At 38.1% G+C, this 23,211-nt stretch overlaps 3 protein-coding genes across 4 annotated transcripts; 1 reads left to right on the top strand and 2 right to left on the bottom strand.

The window, feature by feature from the left end:
* Positions 1–1,462: 1,462 nt before the first annotated feature.
* LOC121242102 (receptor-like protein 4) lies at positions 1,463–12,110 on the bottom strand. Its single transcript, XM_041140013.1, is given in 10 exon segments — positions 1,463–2,163; positions 3,447–3,655; positions 7,718–7,795; positions 8,117–8,185; positions 8,669–8,737; positions 9,917–9,988; positions 10,108–10,258; positions 10,612–11,247; positions 11,250–11,672; positions 11,761–12,110. Coding segments are annotated over 10 exon segments (1,881 nt in total). The 5' UTR covers positions 11,828–12,110; the 3' UTR covers positions 1,463–2,056.
* Positions 12,111–18,947: 6,837 nt separating this feature from the next.
* LOC121243065 (glutathione S-transferase T3-like) lies at positions 18,948–20,007 on the top strand. The gene is made up of 2 exons (XM_041141126.1): positions 18,948–19,379; positions 19,459–20,007. Exons 1-2 carry the CDS (start codon positions 18,948–18,950, stop codon positions 20,005–20,007), a joined length of 981 nt encoding a protein of 326 aa, XP_040997060.1.
* Positions 20,008–20,780: 773 nt separating this feature from the next.
* On the bottom strand, positions 20,781–22,273 carry LOC121241915. Of its 2 annotated transcripts, XM_041139772.1 has the most exons (2): positions 21,377–22,273; positions 20,781–21,229 (listed from the first exon to the last, which is right to left on the bottom strand). In XM_041139772.1, the coding sequence occupies exons 1-2, from the start codon at positions 22,197–22,199 to the stop codon at positions 20,907–20,909; spliced, it is 1,146 nt and encodes a 381-aa protein (XP_040995706.1). In that variant the 5' UTR covers positions 22,200–22,273; the 3' UTR covers positions 20,781–20,906. The 2 variants fall into 2 exon arrangements, with proteins under 2 accessions (XP_040995706.1, XP_040995705.1); XM_041139771.1 differs by having other exon boundaries at positions 20,781–22,272.
* Positions 22,274–23,211: the final 938 nt, after the last annotated feature.

Raw genomic sequence — 23,211 nt, 5'->3', positions numbered from 1 at the left:
ATATATATATACATACATAAGCAAGCTGCAGGTTTTAATTGTTAGGGGAATACCCAACTTGGGAAATGGCTGTTTGCCTGGCAATAGCTAACTTGTGCATGCAGGGTCAGAGCCACCATGCCAAGTCAAAAAACTCACCCCCCAAGTTGTCCATCTCTCGTTACTTCAATGGATATTTTTCAGAACCATATTCATATATTTTTGTTAGGTTTCATCGTCTAGTACTTACCTTTCTGGTGTACCGTATTCAATGGAACACGGTTTCTACTAAAAATGACACAAGTGGCATTTAGCTAAGCTATCGAGCTGGTCTATTTCCATCTCAAGTTGGCAACTTGCTTCATTCATGGATTTGGGTGTGTTATTTGCAATCAACAGCTCAATAGTTTAGTGCCTTTTTCATGTTCAAACAACAGAAAAAATAAATAAATAACTGTCAAAGTCACCATCTCTGTTTTGACGCGTTATCAAGAATTTCTTCGATCTGTTTTTGACTTTATAGAGACGATCATCACTTTTATTAATCAATTATCTGTAAAGTATAAAATTATACATGTTTTGCCAAAAAGAAAATTAACCAAAAATCTCTTCTTTTTTATTAGATAAGTTAAATAAAATATTATTTTAATATTATTATTATTTTGAGATTTGAAAAAATTAAATTATTTATTATATTTTATGTAAAAATTTAAAAAAATTATAATGATGAGATGAAATGAGTTAAGGTGAGTTTCTAATTTAAACAAGGACTTTGTCAATCAGTGTACATACGTAGACGTTTTAGTCGTCCGTATATCTTAGACTAGACTGTTCTATATATGTTATTCCCAAAACCAGCGGGTTTTTGCAGACCTTTAATTTATATAAAACCATATTGTCACAGACAAACACAGAGTGTTTATGAAGATAACATTCCACAACATGGCTGAAAAAAAGGACCAAGAAAACTACACCAATAAACCAAAACAGAAACTGTCCAACTGAAAACAGCCAAAACGTGGGACCGTCCAATTGCAAGCTGACATCGCAGGTTTAATTTTGTGGTTATCTTGGAAGTCCACAGTGAGGTTTTTGATGTTTGTGGCACATAAAATGTGAAAAAGCAGAGAGATTCCATTGTTTATGAGCTTCCACATCACATCATCGACAGTAGTAAATCAGAATACCAAAGAACTTTGTATTTCGGTAGCTTTACATTATAATTGACCCATTCACAACGTCTCTGTAAGTGATATGGACTTGTTAATTAGCTGATGCTCTTCATCAACATCTTAATTCATTGTAGCATGAAAATGCATTTTGACCATTCAAAATTGTCAACTCCTTAATTAAACAACACTTGAGCAATTTGGTGCTTCTAAACTAACTCTATTATATCTATATATATATATATATATAGTTATTAATTACAAGCAAATATATTATATAACATCATGTAACAGGTATGTTCTATGAAGACAACTTGGCATTGAAGTCGTCCTTAAGGATGTTTTAGTCCCAAGGGGTAATTAGTACATCTAGCAATCCTTACAAAAGAGGAATCAAAGACCACTCACAAAATTACAAAACAAACAAACAAGAAAGTTTGAAACATTTCTATAGAAACTTTAGAACATTTCGGTCCTGTCATTACCAATAAATTAAAAAAAGCCAGGCATCTTCTGAGGTGAACCAAGTTGGTGTATAATGGTCCAAAGTTGATCATGCAGCAATAATGAACCGGGGACCAGTTGGTATAACGAGACATACGCTAATGATTTACATCGGATACTCTCATCAAATGCTGCATATGCTAATGATACAATTTTTATTTTTATTTTTTTTTTGGTGGGTGGGGGGGTCATTTCTTTGTTTAAAGTAAAAAAAAAAAATGAGATATATGGCGCATACCCATTTCGGAACAAATTGTAATAAACGCCAAAACTCTGGAACTATCCTGAAGCAGCGGCCATTCACAGCATATCTCATCATCTTAATCACACTAAAGATCCACTTTGTACCTTTCTTGTGATGGGGAAGACGCATAATGTCAATTTCTATCCTTTTTCTCAAAACTCTAATAAGGAGTTAAAGGCGATGGCAGTCCCTTGGCATGTTGGCTCTCCATTTCGAGAAGCATCAATGATTTCTGCCTCTGATACTTATTTCTCTTCGCGGCAAGTGCTGAGGAAAAGGCATATATATGAAATTAAATTAATAACTAGCTTAAAGAAACTAGCGTTTCATAAATAATATCCAAAAACATGATAAAACATTTGTCTACAAAATTAGAGCAAGTTGGTCATCACAAAAATATTAGAACAATTCCATAAACTTCAACAGGCATTTGGAATCAGATTTCACAACTAGAAAGGCAGCAATATATTGCACCTAGACGACATATGAAATCCAAAAAAAAATTCTCTTTAGTCTCTCCAGAAGGAGGCAACTTGATAGCAAAACCATGGGCAGTGTACACCTGTGGATATATACTCAGATCCAATGTGATGGATAGAAGACAAAAAAAGTAAATGGAAGTTCCTTAGCATACAAGCAAGAATCTCTTCTAACGATGACATTAAACCATGAAGATATGAGATTAATTTTTTTTTTTTTTTTATAGTTAATAAGAAAGATATGAGATTAAATTTATGTGGGTCATCTTGTCCACAAAATGAAAAAGAACAATAAAGAAACTCATACAGTTGGACTATGTAGACAATGCTCCACAAATGACGGCCATCTTGTAACCCAAGGTGTCTGAAATATATTCTTGTGGGTAGACAGAACGCCTATAAGTAAAAGGTGCTTGTAGTTCCAGAGAGGATCAGAGCACTTCATGACAGTTTTCCTACTTCACAGAATGATGAAGCTCTACTAGACCAAGCTGCTAAGGACTATGGTGAAGCAGAAACTGATGCTGCCTACCTCAACACAGAACTTGGGGATTGTGGAGGCTTTATTCTTAGTAATGTATATTTAAAAGATACATGCAGCATTGTCACACACAAACTCTATGTTGGTCTATTCATAATGCAAACAATGACTCACCATTTAAAAGTAAAATACAGATGTTTCCAATTTGTGTGTTTTATCTGTTATATCATTGTGGATGCTTTATTCTTAGTTATGTATATTTAAAAGATACATGCAGCATTGTGACACACAAACTCTAAAAGTTTAACGTTGGTCTACTCGTAATGCAAGCAATGACTCACCATTTAAAATTAAAATACAGATGTTTCCAATTTGTGCATTTTATCTGTTAGATCGGATGGTGAAATATACTTTGGATATTCTGTATGCATCACTTGGTTTAGAAGCACAAAAGTTTTTAAAAAAAAAAGCAAGAAAAAAAGAAAGAAAACAAAAACAGATGACAGGGTAGACCATAAAAATATTACACCATGGTATCTACAAAAACAAAAAACAAAAGTAAAAGATATGAGTGAGGTAATCAAACTTACACATTAAATCTTGAGGTAGACCAAAGTCGTAATCATTTCTACCGCGTCTGATGTAGAATATGTAGATCAAGAGCAGCAGTAATAAGAAAACAACAAGAGACGATAACCCTATCGCAATTTTTCCCTTCTTAGATAAGCCGCCATTTTCCCAGAACAGTGGACATTCCGGCAAAGGGTGTACACCACACAAATCTTTGTTACCAGAGAGACTGTCAAGAACATGTTTAGCTCATTATCCATGGAAATACATGATATAGAACTACTTTCCAAAGTGATTTATGTAACCAACATATAGTTTTTTTAAAAGGTTATTATATTAATTACTAATTAGCAAAAAAGTGCCATCCAAGTACAAAAGGAGTATACAGTAAATACACCTAGTCAAAAGCCAACATATAGTTACTCAAATGCCAATTGATTTAAGTACTTTTGCTGCAATGATATACCTACAAGACAATAACTTGTGTCGATCAGAGTCATGAATTGCATGAACTCCTAGGTTCTGCAATTAGTCTTATTTGGGCCTCGTAGAAATAATTATTTCGGGGTAAAACAAATAACAAAGGCACAAGCATTTGTTGTTATCAATTCTAAGAGAACGAAGAAGTTGATGGGAGTGAAACATATTTTCTGTTCATATCTTACAATAGAATTGATGGAGGGAAGTGAATTTATATAAATATATATATTATAAGTAAAAATATATTAATATCAATAGGCGTAACCAAGTACAGTGCGGATATACAAGAGAGAACACCTAGCCCATAATAGAGAGCCCCTAAATGAACATCGCCCAAAGAGGGAGAAATTAGAAACCTATCCAATATACACCAAGTCCTATTGGGACAAAACACGCCTTCCCAACACAAAGCAAGTCAATGTAACTCCCCCCAACCCTTTGTCTCCCACACAATTAATACTCTACCCGAATTATCCTACAAGGACTGAGGAAGGCTTTATGCCTTTCCTCTAGTCCTCCCTCGACTTGTACTAACTCCCTTTGCATCGTAGTTGATTATCCAAGTAAGACGCTCTAACTCTCTACTCTTCTTAAATCTTGATTTTGTTTCAAGCGAGTGACCTGCCTCAATTGCAGTGAGTAGTGCTGTGAATTGGTCGTCAAATCCTCCACAAGTAATCCCCACACACTGCTATATCTCATTAACCTTTTGCAAAATCCAATCCAATGATGATCCAGCTATATTGTTTAATGAAGGAAGAGATAACAAAGGAACAACATCTTCCCCAGACACAGTTCTCAACTGAACACCAGGTCCTAAACATTCATTCTCGCAAGGCACCAACGACAAACCCATATTCAAATCTCGTACCTCCTCAACAACTCCACTGGTTCTCTCCAATGGTAAGGTCATGGTCACCATTAGAGATTCTAGGTTGGCAGCAAGTCCTTTCACCTCTGGCGACCCTTTATGTGCAACTTTGACGGACCCTACATCTCCTTCAGACCTCGGCGTTACACCATTTTCCTTCAACTTCGACATGGGAGCCATAGGTTTTCCTTTTGACCCGTCACACTCTCCTGGATTTGGTTATAGGGACAGGGCCTAATCCGATTTTTCGTTTTCCTTTATTAGAGTTTAAAGGATTCAGGCCTATCTTAGTCTTGTTTCTTACAGCTTTGTTGCCTCCAGCTGAAAGCAAGTCTATTTTCGTAGACAAGAAAGCGATCACCGCCTTCAACTTAAAAAACTGGGTTTCCATCTCCTTTAATGTATTGTGCATCACGACAAGCTAGTTCTGAGCTTGTGTGATCTGTAGGCCACTTTCACAGTTCCCCTCACTCTGAGTCACCGAAGCATGACCCCGTCTTCAAAGCTGCCGCATATGATCGCCTCACCACCATGGTTGTGCCTAGGTCTTTTTGTTTCAACTCCAGGTTGATGTTCTCATGATCGGATGTCCTCTTCTGGCTTTCCTTCCTTGACCCATCAGCATGAAAGGAAAAAAAACATATATGCGGCTCTGCGTAATTCAACAACAAACTTTTCCCAACCCAGATCTTCATCCCTTCAGGAATGTCTACAACACTTCCGCCGGTCTCCTCCACCATATTCGGTGACAGTTAGATACCTCCCATGCACGTTGGAGCATCGTTAAGCTACAAATGCTCTGTTTCCTTTGTGCAAATGTTCTGTGAAATCCGAATTTCTCTCCGCCTGTAATACTGCTTCCACCGTAGCCACCAGCCATCCTATACCACTCCACCCCATAGCTACAGACCTCCAAAACCTTCTCTCCACAATTTTTTATGAGGACCTCAATGATTCTAGTAAAAATTCAAAAGCCTTTAATTCCACCCAAAAGCGTACCAACTGACCCATATTAAGTTCAAACCTTCAATTTCAAATGCAGGGCTTCCCAAGCTGAAGGGTTTTCCAAGCTTCATTCCTGTCGAATGTTTATGCAAAGATACGAGCACAAGCTTCGGTGCAGATAAGTTGCGAGAGGGACACAGTTGAAGAGCTACAGAGCCCAGCTGCAGATAGGGCTCATGGGACCAAATCTTGACGCTGGAGTACTCCCAGCAGACTCGTCAGACGCCGACGACTCTTTCTGTGCCAACGGCACAACCAATGAAGCCGTCGGTAGTGAGCGACACAACACACGGGCTCACTCTGAAAGACGAAAAAGAGAGAAACTTGCAAAAGTCCAGGTCACCGGAAGGAGGACCGACGTCAGACAGCCCTCAGCGAAGCCGTCGGGGCCCATCGACCTTGTCTGTGACGGTGGTAAGGCGTCACACGCTGGCTAGGGGGGCAGTGGGTTTGGGTGCCCTAGGGTTTTCTCTCTCTGTGCATAGTCTCTCCACAATGTTTAAATATAATATATATATTATATTTAAACTAAGGAATACAATAAAGCATAAGTTCTGATAGCTTGCTGAATGTCACTCCTTGCCTTTCAGAGATAGTTGATGAGGTTTACAATGCCAATGAGACCGTGTGGTTGTTGGGTTCTCAATCGACTTGAAAGGGTGTGATACCCCATAAGGAGTAATTAGTGTAGATGGTGAATGCATCCCGCATCGCATGGGAGGGAAAAGTTCTCACTCTTTATAATATTCCAATTGTACCATTGACTAGTAGTCCTTTTGGAGTGGGGCCCAGATATGGCTTGGATTTTTCTTGATGTGTTACAAATGGTATTAGAGCATATCCTAACCAAAAGTATAGGACTTGAGCCATGCCACCTATGATGGAATGGCTTGACAAGGACATGGAGAATTTATGGGGTGATTGTGATACCCCATATTGAAAGATAAGTATAGGTAGTGTATGGGATCCCACATATTTGGTAGGTAGGAATTCTAGCTCTTTATAATAATTTCAATAGGACTCCAATTGTAGCATTGACTAATCCTTTTAAAATAGGGCCTGCCAACAGCATGTGGTCTGATGGCATAACACTCACATCTCCAAAATGGAGATCATGGGTTCGACCTCCCCTCCCCCAATGTATCAAAAAAAAAAAAAAGTAGGCCCAAATGTGGCTTGAACCTCCCTTGGAACATTACAAAGGATGCAAAGCAAGATGCATTGAGGTGGAGAATTCTTCACCTTCACTATCCAAGTCACCGCAACTAGCTTTAAGGGAAGCATGGCAAAAGAGGGAGGCAGAGAAAAAAAGGTGGTTTGGGAGCATAGCATTGGGTTTGGCTTACAGAGGGACATTTAGTAAAAGGATAATAATAATGAATACAACAAAGTTACATCATCTAATTGCAACTGGAATTTTTGGGGATTGTATGGCTGAAAGAAAACACACGAAAAATGTTCTAAAAAATAAAATTAAAGTAATGTTTGGAACTTAAACAGATCTTGGTACTGGCAGTCCTAAAAATCTGAGAAGAAAAGGAATATATTTGATTTTATGAATGCAAATTTTGGCCATATATGGACAGCACTATGGACTGTTACAAAATCAGAGTCAAAAATTAATGGCCAGGCGTACTTGGGCTACCCAAATTTACTTCATTCGATAAAATTTTATTTTACCTGTCAAAAAAATTGTTGGCCAGGATGGAACCACTATTACTGTAGGCTTACATCAGTCACCAGAGGGAAACTATAGTTTCCTACACAATTCTAAATCATTAACTAAACATAGTAAAGTCGTGTATGCTATAAAAGTTTGTAAGCCTAACTATTTGTCAATATTTTTTTTCTTTTTTAAGTAACCTATTTGTCAATATTTAAGATAATAAATTATTAATACAGTAATTAAAGCAAGCAAATAAGACTATAGCATACTCAATAGCTCCACCATGCACACCAATTGAATAAAGTTCTTCTGGTACTCGTCCTTCTAGTAAGTTATCATTCAATAGCCTGACAAAAGAGAAGGTATCAAGAAAAATGCTACAAACCAGATTATGAAAAAAACAAAGAACAAAAAGGGGGACACTACACTGTTTCAGATTCAGGAAGTTCCTTCTTTTCTACATATTATTACAATATTAGCTTTTATCGATGCCTATTTTTTTCATCAATAAAGTCATTCATTACTTATTGCAAAAGTGAATTAATTAGTACTAAATTTACAAAAGTGAATAAATTCATTACTCTTTTTTTTTTATAGATATCTTTGATGAACTCCCACCATCATAATGGGTACATAAGAATCATAATGGATACAGGCACACTACTTACACCAGCTGCAAATTTGAAGAAGTTAAACTATCTGGAATGGACCCGGTAAACTGATTGTGTGACAAATCCCTGCAAAGCACAAAACATAACAACAACAATGACTAATGGTGACCACAGGGAAAAACTATCTAATAAGGAGAAAAATATATAAACCAGGAGAAGGTAATTTGTGATATGTTAAAAAACTTTTTATTAGATAAAAGATTGAAGAAAACAAACCCACTTACATGTAAAGAACCCCATCACCCCCCCTCCCCCCCCCCCAAAAAAAAAAAAAAAAGTAAACAACGGAAGAAACTAAAAGGCTTATAGGACAAAGACCAATAAATTAATACATCATCCAGCAATAAGGCAAATCATTTTCTAATATACAAACACAGAATCTTCTGGAAAATAATGCTCGATTTATTCACAATAGGTGCTTAATTGAATGATATTATGAAAAATAACATTTTTTAATGGGTCACAATTTGATAGTGGCCAGATTATGTCATATTTAACAAAACCAGTACTACAGAAGTAATAACTACCTAATGAATGGGAAATACTTACAATCGGATGAGAGATTTCTGACCTAGCCCAGATGGCAGTGTACCGGCCAAAGAATTAGTACTTAAGTTCCTGAAATTTGAAAAATAAAATTTCAAAATGTTTACACAAATCTACATGGTAACTATGCATTCAAAACCCATTCGTAGTGCACATGACACAAATAATGAAATAAGAAGCAATAATGTCAACTGTAAATTAAAGAAGCCATGTTACGGGTGAGGATATTACCAAAACACGAACAGAAGACCTTCTAAAGATACTAAACCTAGAAATCTATTAAACTCATAATTTAGGACAAAGGAGAACGACCATCATTTTGAAAATGAATAATTTTTTTTTTTATTGGCACCAGGTGTCTAGGAACAGCGTCCCGACTAATTCCGGGGGTGCACAGACCCTCGACAAGGAGTTTCCCGCAAATGAAAATGAATAATTTTATTTGAAGGCTTTTACACCACACACCATCGACATGGCATACTTTAATTTGGAATATAAATTTCAAAATTTGAATCTTACAAATCAAATTATGTCACGATGATGATGTGTGGTGTAAAGGTCTTCAAATAGCACTACTCTTTGAAAATCTACTTATGGGCGAGTGGCAAAAATTAGATGAACTATATATACATAACAAACACAGCTTTTGGATGTGGCATTGTTCCATTCTCAACATCTATTACAAAATAGAATGTACGTGCTTAAGTTAGAGGAAGCCCTGTAAATCGATCACAGTGGTGCTATACCTAGCATGAGAATAACTTGATGGGAAACTAGTAATCTTCTGGAACGAATAAGCTATATCTAAGCTAATCGTTGACCCCACTGTTAAAAAGTTTGCATTGGTTAAAGAGATTTATCAGGCACAACTTGGAAGAGGTTAAACAGCATATGTCGTTGGTTGTGAGCATTGAATTGATTGTTTGGGCAAAACACTGAGGTGAATGCTAACATACTCAAGACCAATCACTACACGTGTAAAAAAACATTGAATGGTGCGCCTTTATATGTTTGAGTTGGTTATGGATATTTATAAGGTATTGCTTGGAAGGGATCCTAAAGTATATAAGCTGAATGCTAAATAGAGAGAGAGAGAGAGAGAGAGAGAGAGAGAGAGAGAGAGAGAGAGATTAGCTATATATTATCAAAGAATATGAGTAAAGAGTGAAAATTAGTTTGACACTAAGACATGTCAAAGATGATAAATTTAAAGAATGCGCAATGCATCATAAGTTGGTGACTAATACTTACAGGCTCACCAAGTTCGTCAAAAGACTGATCTGGTCACTAATATAACCTTTCAAGCCTTGGCTTCCAAGATCTCTGATATGCATAATTAGATCAACACATGATAAAATGACTAGGAATCTGGATTCTGGTGTAAGAAAAAGGGAAATAGAATATCTAGCATAAACAGCTTTGATGGTGTAAGAAACAATTACATTTGAGATATCACAAGGGCACTTTCATTCTTGTAAAGATGGCATGTAACTCCCTCCCAAGCATCCCAACTTGTAGGAGCACAAGGATCGCCATTCCAACCCATTCTATCAGGAACTCGAAGCGACTCCTTCAATCCTCTCATGGCAAGCACTACAAAGGAAGTCCAACTTAGTATGCGCCACCTTTCCAAAATTTCTAGTGTTTCCGGTTAGAAAACATTTTTAAATTTTATTTTATTTTCCTCGAATCTAGAAAAAAATCTTCCTCCAATTTTGATCATTTTTCAGCCTCTCATATCTTCTTTTTCGCGAAAACCATTTCCATTTTCAAACCACCGAATACATTTTCATTCTCCACATCAAATTTTCCGTATATTCTGGAAACAAAAACCGAAGAAAGGAAATACCTTCAATAAACCAAAGAAGCCTCTTAAAAGAAAAAACCAATTGCAGTTTGCCTTGATAATCCATTTAAAATAAAATTAGCCAGAATTCTAGATTTACCTTGCAGAGGTACAGTGGAAAGATCAGCAGGAACCAAGGCATAATTCTCGAGGCCGCTAATCACCGGTGAACCTACCACCGGCACCAGCCTTACGGTCAACAAGGTACTGCTCAGGTTCTTCACCACATAATTCCAAGAATACGCTGCGAAGCCCCCAACCTGCTTGTATATATCAATTCTATTCACGTTTTTTCCATTCACAACCACGTCGAACACCCTCTGCCCCTGCTTCGTCACACTCGAATCAATCTCGGCGAAGTGAAACCACACCAAGTAGTCCAGCTTAGCATCCACTGGCAGCTCATAGTCCAATGTCGCGTCTCCGCTGACCGTCACCGCCGTCTTGTACAACTTGTCAGGAAAATAGTTCGGTTGCGTGTTGGTTCCGCCTATGGGGTGGCTGGTGGAAAGGGTTTTGATCGCTCCGGCTGAGCTCGCGGAGGAGCCCTGGGATCGAAATTTCAAGTCGGACTGCCAAGAACGACCGTAGAGGTCGGTGTCGTTGGTAAATCCAGGGCCCCATTGGTCCGACCCGCAGCTAAGTCTGCCGTAGTTGACGAGTACATGGTTCCGTCCGATCAAACCGGCGTCGTAAGAGAGGGTGTCGATTTGGTTGATCTGGATGCTGCCGACGACGGGGGATCGGTGGCAATGCTGTAGAAACAGATGTCTAAATGGCCGTCGATAACGTAAGCGAGGAGATCGGAGTAAGCGCCGTCGCGAGCGAGGGACTCAGGCCAAGGGGAGCGCCAGCTGAACACCAAGGTGCCCTCGACGGAAGCGTCGAAGGAGGGGGAGTGGGACCTGCCGTCGTAGTTGTCATAGACGGTGAACATACGGATGTAGTAACGGCCATCCGGGACCGGGACGGAGTAGCAATTTTTCTTCCCAGAGGTGAGGGGGAAGTAACGGAGAGTCTTCTCCTGAGGGTGACGGAAACGCAAGGGCTCGGAGACAATGGTGGCAGTGCCGCTGCTGAAGAAGCGGTCAGAAAGCCAAACGGTGTTGAATGGATCGGTGGTGTTGGTGGGTCCGCCGCAGTCTATGTAGTAAGAAACCTCTGATTACCAAAGAAAGAGAAAAACGCAGTTAGCGGGAGTCAAAAAGTTAGTCAAAGAGAAGGGGATAGAGAGAAGAAGCTAGATTACCGTAGGGATGGGAGGAGGAAGAGAAGGAAAGCAAGGAGAGGAGGGGGAGGAGGAAAAGAAGTGACATTTCTGTGTTTAGGGAGGAAAAAGAAAATGACGGGACAGAATGCGAGAGATAAAAAAAAAAAAGAAGGGAAGGTGGTGGGGACTGGAGTGGACAAGGGATCAATGCGAGATTAGCGGGGGAAGATTTGTAGGGGGCGGTAACCTTTCCGGAGTGAATGAGGGAAGAGTGTGGTAGGTGTTGAAGATTGAAGACTCGGAGAGCGAGAGTTTGCTGTAAAAGCAAGAAAGTAGTGGATTTTGCGGCCTAATCAACTTGACTTGGGATGGAGGAGGCAGGAGAGTTATAAAATCAGACTGCAATGGTGGGTTACTGAACTACTGCATGCTTTTTAATAATAGTTTGAAGTGATGATGATATTTTTTAATTTAATTCCTAAATTCTGAGAAAATGTAGTGAAAAATGGGAACCATAAAAAATCAGGTCAAATTTAGTTGACTTTAATGGCATAATTCATCTCAAAGGTTTAAGATCATCAAGTGCATATATATCTTAGTAATTTGTTTGGATTTGAATTTAATGAATTATTGAAAGAAGCTCAATAAAATGAACAAGATCGACTTAATAAAGAGGGAGCATCTTCTTCAATCTGAGACAAGGTGAGGCACCATTTTTTATCTTTTCTATTAGAAGGGTTCTATCCCATTTGTATGGTGAGATGCGAGAGATTATAAGAAATTATAAAATATTCTCGTTGTAGTAAATTTGCACTCCTAAACGATCCGTAGACATAGACCATGTGTTAAATCACATAAAATGTGTATTTCCCTCTCTATTTATATTTATTGTATTTATTTTTTATTTATTGTTATAGATGTACGTACAGTCACCGTACTGTCGCTCCGAACTATCATCATAGGTTTCAAACCGCTTAATCGAGAGTTAGATCTAAACCACTTTCGTGGACAGGAAATAACTCTTATTCCATTCCAGACTTAAGTTCTTAAAAATTAAGAAGACGCAAAATCAAAGAGACCATCAAAGGAGATAGAGATATTGATGGAGTAGGGTGGAGTAGATATTGATGAAATGAGGTCGAGGACACCAACGACGCTGTATGTAACCGTTAAGATCAGTCAAAAAATCATAATGGCATGTAAGATTCAACGTGTTGATCTAACGGGGACTCTTCAGAGTGAGGCGGTGGAGGTCATTTGAAGATGGATGGAAAGAAATATATAATAAAAATAAGCTTAAATTAGATGATGATATTAATAAGAAGCATCTCAGGTGAAGTTGTGACAATGTCTAAAATGACAAGATAATAATTAGGGAAGCTCTTAATTTTCCACTACTCGAGTGAAGTGTTTTTGGGAATGGGACGGTAGAGATGTTATTCATGATTTAAAAGTAGGTAATGTTGTCAACCTCATGGGGTGAAGCCACAGAAAAATTCCATTTGAGTATACGAAGACTTGCGATGCAAAGGAGGAATCAAATTGTAATGGCAAACACTAAAAGAATATTAATGCGGAGTGACGTATATTTGCAGATAATAGGATAGGGAAAGAGTAAGGAGGACGTGAATGGCCGGGTTGACAGCCTAGAGTAGAGCTGGGTAGTACTGGTGTTGAACTAGTCTTTTCCTTTTAAAAAGACCTTTTCATATTACATTGATGGCAAAATTAACTAATTTCCTGCATGGAGGTGCCACCAATGCAAGGTTACCCTACCCATCATGCACCTCCTTCTTCTTCTTCTTCTTCTTCTTCTTCTTTCTTCTTCAAAAACCAAAACCAGTCATTTTATCAACTCTGCCCCTTTTTCCCACTTATTTTTTTGCTTCTGCTCTCAGTTTTCAAGACCATCCATTATAATTTATGATCAATGGACCCATATATACATATATATATATATATGTATGCAATAGTAATATATGAAAGGATCATATGAGGCTGTGATCATCAGCCCCTTCTATATAGATTATCAAAACATATATATATATATATGTATATATAAGTAGTCTAGACAAAACAGACAATATTTAATCCAAAATAATAAACACAAAAAGGCCAAGAGAAATTTGTCACCATTCATTCCGGCGAACTTAATATATCCAAACTTCTCAACCCGTGACTAATTATTGCATGCATACGTTTGTCGATCGTTTGTATTTTTTCTGCATATATATATAGAGAGAGAGAGAGAGAGCTAGAGAGAGAATAATTGGAATAATATAATGCATGTACGTTGTAAGTAAGGGTCAAATTAGCAGCCTAAAATCTAGCATTGAGATAAAACTGAAAATCAAGCTAAGAGATAAGGAAAAATACTCAAATTCTTAAAACGAAATAGACTCAGATTTCTAAAAGAAAAATACTTATAAGACAAGTTAGATTCAATCACTCCAAAGAAATAGACCTCTATATGAGGAGAAGACTCTCTATAAACTCTACACTCCAAGCTCTCCACACAAGCTCCTGACATGCAAACTCCACTACATATATTGACTCCAAAGGATCTTCCCTAAATTTCTTTCTTGTAATGAGAGATACACGAGATCATGAGAGATTGTAAAATCATCCATTATAATAGATTTCACCCCCAAACAACTCGTGGACGTAGGCATTATGTTAAACCACGTAAATATCTGTCTCTCTTTATTTATTTTTATACATTTATTTATTGTTTATTTCATGGATGAACGCGAATCACATCGTATCGAAACCCGAATCACAATCGTGGGTTGGGAATGATTCTTTCCTCCCTTCCAGTCTATTGTGCAAATTTATGCATTAACAGTTGGTGTCATCTGTGGAATTAGTTTTTTATTCTTAATGCCGGAAATGGGTGTAGGAGAATTCCACGGCTCACGAGATTGTCTCTAAGAGCCAGATAAGTTTCTCCTATCAAATCAACTATTTTTTTGTTATTTTTTATTTCATTAATACTTTTCTACAAAAAGTAGAAAGAATGGGGAAAACCAAGCTTCAAATAAGTGTTGCTACCTACGGCAGAAGTGTGTGGTTGAAACAACTCTTTTCCCCTTTTGACACTCTGCTAGGGTTACGACCTCAGATTTTGTTTTCCGCCTACAGAAGGCAGCGGCATGGAAGCCGCGAAGAGAAGCTCGGGACGATAGACCTATGCTGACCTAGTGGCGGCGATCCCTCAACCTCTACCAGAGATGGTGATTGTGTCTCGTGTGCCAAAGTTCATGGAGGGGGAAGTCCTTTTTCAATTTTCCAAGGAAGAAATCAATCGATCTACAGAACCCTTCCGTTTCTCTTTGGTCTTAAAATTTCTTTGCCAATGCCCCTCTCTGGACTCCATTCAAGCTTTCATTCAAAGTCGATGGGGCTTGGCGTCTTTGCATGTGGTCCCTGCCATGATGCGACCGCAAAACGTCTTCATTCGGCTTGCCATGGAATCTAATTTCTTGATGGCATTCTCGCATGAATCAAATGAAATCAATGGTGTCTTGTATCGTGTCTTCCACTGGACCCTGGATTTTCGGGAAGAGGAAGAGCCATCATCGGTCCCCGTTTGGATCTCCCTGCCAGGTTTGCCTTTTAACTTTTACCATGAATCTTTTTTACGAATTCTAACGGCACCTCTTGGATGATTCATTCGTCGGGATAACCCTACAAGGTGCGCGACTCGGACGGATGGTGGCCGAGTATGTGTGGAGATGGACGCAGCCAAGAAACCTCTCCCTCATTTTTGGATCGGCACACCAAGGATCTCCTCTAGTAGAAAACAAGATATTGTCTATGAGAACTTCCCTGCCTTTTGCTACAAATGCAAAATGCAGGGCCATAATATTAGAAACTGTCGTTCTGGAAAAAAATAGGGGTCTGTGGAGCAATTTTGGATTCGTAAGAATGAGCAACCAGAGAGTAGTAACCAAGAACAAAATGTGAATAACGTAGTTAGTGATATGGAGAAAAAGGAGGATTTGAAAGAAACTGAATTGGAAAAAAATCATGATGAAGATGTGGAAAAAACAAAGAGTAATTTGGTGGACTCAATTTCTCCTCCATCCCTAGTTAAGAATGAGGCTGAGGAAAAACCAACGGGAGTGCCCAGGGGGATTCTGGATTCAGAAGATCAGTTTGGATTAAATAATACTATCCTGCTTTTACCTGAGGAAAATCAGAAGAGTGATAGAGAAGCAAAAGATAGGAGTTTGTTAAAGGAAATGGGGAATGTGGACGATTTTATTTTGGAAGATGATTGCTCCTCGGAGCCAAAAAATGAAACGTCCCCTAAAGTTCTCCCACAGGACAAAGACTATCATACGGAGGCTGAAAGCTTGCCTAGGAAGAAGAAATTCCATAAGAAGCATTTTGATCAGAAGCTCCACTCAGGTACATGCCCGGAACATTTCAGAGTCTCAATGATTGGTCCTATAGTTGCTTGGAATTTACGAGCATTGGTACTTCTAGAGATCGTTTAAAGAAGATTAATGACAGGTTTAAATCGAAAATAATTGCTTTATTTGAACCTTTTCAAAGTTCAAATCAAGCTCAAGGATTGATGACCTCCTTACATATGAATTCTGTGGTTGCTAATGACACTGTATGTGGTAAAATTTGGGTTTTTTGGGAAAAGGATACTGTTGTGCAGATTGTTCATGTGGGCTTACAGTTCATTATGTTAAGAATTGGGGAAGGATCCTCCTAATTTTTGTGTATCTTTATTTATGCCAAATGCAATAGGTATGAGCGTCAAGTTTTATGGGATGATATGAGCCTTCAGAGCACTGGCATTGGACTCATCAAATGAGTCCAATGTCCATAATTTGAAGAATTTAACGAAAAATACTCTGCATTGGATTCACCTTTTCCTTAAATCTTAAACTTTTAGCTACAGTGAAATCTCTTCTATCACCAAACTTGGCGACCTACTATTCAACATCTATCCGGTTATTTTATTACGAAACAATTATTTCGCACGCAAAAGCCGTTTCTCTTCCCTCTCTATTCTGCATTCTTCCTCTACCCCCGAAATCCCCAATCCCTTTCGATTCCTCTCATTTCCTTCTTCCTCTCCTCTCCTTTTCTTTCTTCCCGAATCGACGCATCTCCAGTTCTTTCTTCCCCCTTTTCTCTTCCTTCTTCCTCTACCCCGGAATCCCGAAATCCTCAAACCCATTTCCGACTCTTCCTCTCCCTTTCTTTCTTCCCGAATCTGGCAAACCATTCGGTCTTCCCTCTCTTCTCTGTTTTCTTCTCCACCCCGAAACCCCCAAATATCGACTTCCCGTTTCGATTCTTCCTCTCCCTTTCTTTCTTCCGCTCCCTTTCTTCCTCTCCGTTTCTTCCTTCCGTTTCCTCCTGTTTTTCCCGAAGCTTGTATCAAAAACTTTGCCGAGAAAGTGACCCGTGAATCTTCGTGAAGTAGATGTTGAAGTGCGTACGAGGTGTTTCAGGTGAAACAGAACCTCCATCACCTCCATAGGCACACCGTCGCCGATCCTTTCTCCCTTTGCTCCGAACGTTCTCCATCTCCGTGAGTTCACTCTCTCATATATATATATATATATATATTAATCATATATGCATGTATGAAAAATTTTGCATGATCATTTATATGATTTTATATGACCTTTTTCTTGGGGCCGAATTGATTTTGTATGAATTTATATGATCTTCATGTTAGCTTAGATGGTGGAGGAGGGGATTCGGCCCCATTTCTGGGGGGTTGTCAATGTTCTGTTCTTGCCCAGATATATGCTGATTTTAGAGCTCTCTGTCCATGCCGTCCATGACTAGAACTTTTAGAGCTCTCTATACCTGCCGTCCATGCCTAATATTCAAGATATATGCTGATTGTGTATTAAGTTTTAGAGCTCTCTGTCCATGAAGTTTTATTAGTCTTTAGGAAATCAAATTACATTAAGTTTTGATTGTGTATTTTAAGCCTAGACAGAGTCTTTTTTCTGTGGGTCTGATGGCTTTATAACTGGCGATTCAGATAGCAAGGTATTGTTCATGCTTATCTATTTGTTTGTGTACTTTTGCACACATTTATCTATCAATGGTCATGTTGCTTCAATATTAGGAATCTTATCTTTGTTTTTGTCTCCCACAGGTTCTAATGTAAAACCTCTGTAGATGCATCCAATAACCATTTTTGTTCAATATTGGTTCTTGAAAGTTTTTTTTTTTTAAATTCAATTTGGAGATTTTTGTTGTCTTATTTACATTTGTGGCTCAAATGCTGTTAAGTCAGTTGTAGACTTGTCCCCTCGTTGGCCATTTGCAAAAAACATGTGTAATTGAGTTCTGAAGTGGTTGGGCAGTCACTTCAATAGTTATTTGCCAAGCCCTACAATGTTGTTGATTGTTTCTTGCAAAAGCTGGAACCACCTTGTTTTTTATTGAGAGTAAGAACTCCCGAGCCATTTATATTTCAAAATTTGAGGCCTTGTATAGGCAGTTATGCAAAAGGGTTTTGAAACATACAAATAAAAATGATTGAAAATAAAGTGGCTGGGCAGTCAACCTCTAGGGATAAAAATAAAGTGATTGAGAGTAAGAACTCCCTTAAATTAAGAAAGCCAACCTCTAGGGATAGTCTTAATCTACACGGATCCACTTGAGTAAAAAATAAAGTGCATCTTGTAATGTGAGGTCCGTGTGCCTATACTCGTGGAGTTGTGTATTTGAGTTGTATTTACTGGCTGGGCAACCACTATCTCTAATTAAAATTTTTTTGTTGTGTATCCAAGTTGTGTATTTGAGTTGTATTTAGTGGCTGGGCAGCCACTATCTCTAATTAAAATTTTTTTGTTCTGTATCCAAGTTGTGTATTTGAGTTGTATTTAGTGGCTGGGCAGCCACTATCTCTAATTCTGAACTTGCATTCCAGTATTTGAGTTGTGTATTTGAGTTGTATTCAGTGGCTGGGCAGCAGTCAAGCATTTATGTTTTTGTGGAATTGTGACTCTCTTTTGTGTATTCTGTGTATTTGATGTATTCATTCAAGCATAAACTCATTCTCTCTTCATGTTAATGATGTGTATAAACCAACATGCAACATGGTTTGATATTTTCTTAAAATATGCTTCCACTGCTTTATTTTCTTGTGCTGAGTAGTATCTTTTTATTGTACTGCCTTGTATCTAATTTTTTGTGCTTATTGTGCTGCCTTGTATCTATTGTTTGATTCTTAAAGGATGGGCAGTCCATCTGAGGAGGATCCCTTCTTCACCACTCTCTTACAAAGTGGAGGAGAAGGTTGCACTCCAACCTATGAGCAATATTCTAGTGTTATGATCCAAACAACTCCTCTTCACGGTGAAAAGAGGCCTCCTCCAAAAAAAGTTCAGAGAGGTGCATCTTTCACTGTTGAGGAGGATAACTTACTTGTATCCGGTTGGCTCAACATTAGCATTGATGCCATACGGGGTACCGATCAAAAATCCACACAAATGTGGGACAGAATTTCTGAGTTTTATCACGAGTATAAAAAACCAAATACTGCAAATCGTTCGATAGGGTCATTGATCAATCGTTGGTCCATGATCCAGAAATGCACAAACAAGTTTTGTGCATTTCTAGCGCAAGTAGAATCATTGCACCCAAGTGGTGCAACCGAGCACGACAAGGTATGTACCATTTTCCTTTAAATAATGTATTTTTTTATCGATTATTTATTTTTTTGACAATATTCCTTCAATTTTTCAGATTGAAAAAGCTAAAATAATGTACAAAGAGATAGAGAAGGGGAATTTCACAGTGGAGCATTGTTGGTGTCAATTGAGACACCAACCCAAATGGCAGCAACACATGAACAATCTGAATACAAGGAGAAAACCACCCGATAAACGTCCAGCCAATGAGCAGTCTTTTGAAGTTCCCGATGACGTTGTGGAGGAGAATGTTGAGAGGCCTCCAGGCAAAAAACTTGAGAAAGATAACTTAAGGAAGCGGAAGGCTCAGGAAGCATGTGATGTTGACTTCAACAGTGCGCTAGAAAAAATGACCGCTGATAGGCGACTGTTCATGGGAGAGAGGAGAGCATGGGTGACGAAGGCTGATGAAGTGAAGGGTGCACAACTAGAACTTGATAAGAGGAAGTTCGAGGCGGAGATCATGAGTAAGGATCTTTCTAATATGACCGTCATGCAACAAGCCTATTTCCTGAATATTCAGAAGAAAATTTATGAGGACTCTTTAAATAATTCCGAAGGTACATTCGACACATCTCCATCCATACCTCATGGAGGTGTGTAACTGTTGGTTCATTTACAACCCAAAATTCCAGTATTTAGTGGCTGGGCAGCCACATGTATATCCAAAACATGTGGCTGGGCAGCCACTAGTACTACTGAATGTTAGTTTTGGATTAAATAGATGACTGGACAGTTAATTAATGTTTTTGTGGATTAGAGACTTTATTTTGTTGAGGCTGGACAGCCACTTGAAATTGGCTCATGTTAGTTGATGTTGTTGTGGATTAGAGACTTTATTTTGTTGATATGGACAGCCAGCAGTCTCTTGGCTCATGTTAGTTTATTTTGTTGATTTTAGAGAATTTATTTTGTTGATATGGACAGCCAGCAGTCTCTTGAATGTTAGTTGATGTTGTTGATTTTGGAGAATTTATTTTGTTGATATGGATAGCCAGCCAAACTTGAATGTTAGTTGATGTTGTTGATTTTGGAGAATTTATTTTGTTGATATGGACATTCTAGATGTCATTCTATTACAATGGCAAGATGGTCAAGTAGGCAGGTAAATGAGATAAACAACTTTTAACACCCAAATAGGCAGGTAAATGAGATATAACAAAAACGATAAATTCAATATGTCTCATTTGCACAGAAATAGCTTTTAACACCCAAATAAACAATGCAGAATTCATTTTTAAAATGATAAAATAAACAATGCAACAATGATAAAATTAAACATAAACAATGCAACCACAAAATGTGTGCATTGTCTTTTATATATATTTTTTAAGCATGAATATGAATTTGCAATATTCCAAATGACATTCATATTCCAAAAAGCTTTAAAATAATATTCCAATAAAAAGCTTTAAAATAATAAACAACGACACATCATAACTAATAAACTTATTTAATAATCATAAACAATAAACAACGGCAATAAACTTCATAACTCGTAAATTATGAGCGGCCATGCAAATTCCATAAATGCTCGATAAGGTCAGCTTGGAGTTGAGAATGAGTGCCTCTATCTCTAATTCGATGATGTTGCGCAATGAACTCCATGAATTCAGGTATATTATCGCGTGAAATTGGCTCATGTGGAGTATCATCATTGGATTCGTAAATAAACTGGTCAGCCCCGAGATATTGATGACGCTCATCTTCAACGATCATATTGTGCAAGATAATGCATGTGTACATAATGTCTTTTAGAACTCGGGGCTGAAAATACCTAGCAGGTCCACGCACAATTGCAAATCTAGCTTGGAGTACTCCGAAGGCTCGCTCAACATCTTTCCTTGCAGACTCTTGACAAGCAGCAAAATGTTTTTTCTTTTTTCCATGTGGAGCAGGAATTGTCTTCACTAATGTTGCCCATGAAGGATATATACCATCAGCAAGATAATATCCCATTGTGTATTCGTGACCATTGATTGTGTAGTTGCACGGAGGAGCATGACCTTCGGCCAACGTGGCAAAAACAGAAGATCGATCGAGTACATTGATGTCATTATGAGACCCAGGCAAACCAAAAAAAGCATGCCATATCCAAAGATCATAAGATGCAACAGCCTCCAAAATAATAGTTGGTTCATTTACATGACCAGAGTACATACCTTTCCAAGCACTAGGACAGTTCTTCCATTTCCAGTGCATGCAATCAATGCTACCCAACATTCCTGGAAACCCACGGTTTTGTCCGACTTCTAGTAACCTCGTTATATCACTATTGGTTGGAGACCTCAAGTACTCACCCCCAAAAATTGACACGATCGCCTTTACAAATTTCTTCATACTCAACCGTGCGGTGCTTTCTCCAATTCTTACATACTCGTCCATAAGATCTGCCGTAACCCCATATGCAAGCATCCTAATTGCTGCAGTTATCTTTTGAAGGGAGGACAATCCAAGTCTCCCACTGGCGTCTCTTTTTTGGACAAAATAATCATCGTGAGCTTCAACTGCAGAATGTATGCGTAAAAAAAGATTACGATGCATTCGAAACCTCCTCCTAAATACGTTTGGCGGATATATTGACGGCTCAGCAAAGTAATCATTCCAAAGGCGCTCATGACCTTCCAATGGATTACGTCGGATGAACATACGAGGTTGAGAATTACGACGACGTGAAGCAGATGCTCCCTCGACTGCATGTTGTTGTCTATGTAGGGCCATTGCTTGTATCATATACTCCTCGTGATCAAAATAATCTTCATCTTCTATATGATCAATACTCTCAAAGGGATCCATAGGGAATTTGGAGAATTGTGTATTTGATGGAATGAAAGAAGAAATATTGGTTTTTGATGAGTGGGAAGTAATGAGAGGATGGATCTATTTATAGAGCTTAATCCGAGACTATTAGTTATAACTAAAAAAATTGGTAAAAGAAGAATGGTTGGCACCATCTACTTGTTGGGTAGAAGAATGGTTGTTAAAATGTGTTTGTTGGATAATTAGGTTGAGAAAAAAAATTAATTCAAAAATAATAATTTAAGTATCAAATTAAATTATTAATTAACATATATTAGTGTAATTATAAAATTTATTATAAAAAATAATATTATTAAAAAAATAATATTATATTATTATTTTGATGAATCCAATGGCTAATCCAATGTGGAGTTATGGATAAGGAGATTTTAGATATATGAAAAATATGTACTTTTCATCAAATTTTGAAGATGAATTTGATGAATCCAATGCCAGTGCTCTCAAGGGTCGAGAGCTGGTCCTAGACTATTTGTTGGGGATTTTAATATCATTATATATGATTCTGAAAGAAAGGGAGGTAGCCCGAGACCTAGAGCTGCTATGTCTGAGTTTAATAACTGGATTCACCAAGAGGGATTGATTGAGATGAAGACTAAAGGTAGTGTGTTTACCTGGTGCAATGGACAGTTTGGAAGGGCTAGATCCTGGGCTAAACTAGATAGAGCTTTACTAGATGTCTCTTTGCTGTCATTATGCCCGAATGCTGCAGTTTTTATCCTTCCTAGACTCACTTCAGATCACTCTCCCTTAGTCATAGAGTTCCTCCCTGATCCTTTCTCCTATGGGCCGATTCGTTTTAGGTTCCAACAGACGTGGATAGAGCATCCTAAGTTCTTAGATTGTGTTAAGCAGGTTTGGTCTGATGAGGTGTCGGGTTGGGGTTTAAATAAACTGAGTGCTAAACTAAAGAAGACTAAGGCCTTGTTTGTTTTCGTAGATGAGATGAGATGAATTGAGATTAAAGTTAAAAAGTTGAATAAAGTATTGT

Source organism: Juglans microcarpa x Juglans regia, chromosome 8D (genome assembly GCF_004785595.1).
Source record: "Juglans microcarpa x Juglans regia isolate MS1-56 chromosome 8D, Jm3101_v1.0, whole genome shotgun sequence".
In the NCBI taxonomy this organism is placed as follows: Eukaryota; Viridiplantae; Streptophyta; class Magnoliopsida; order Fagales; family Juglandaceae; genus Juglans; species Juglans microcarpa x Juglans regia.
Note: the sequence above shows the minus strand (reverse complement) of the source record. Positions and strands in the feature narration are given on the sequence as shown.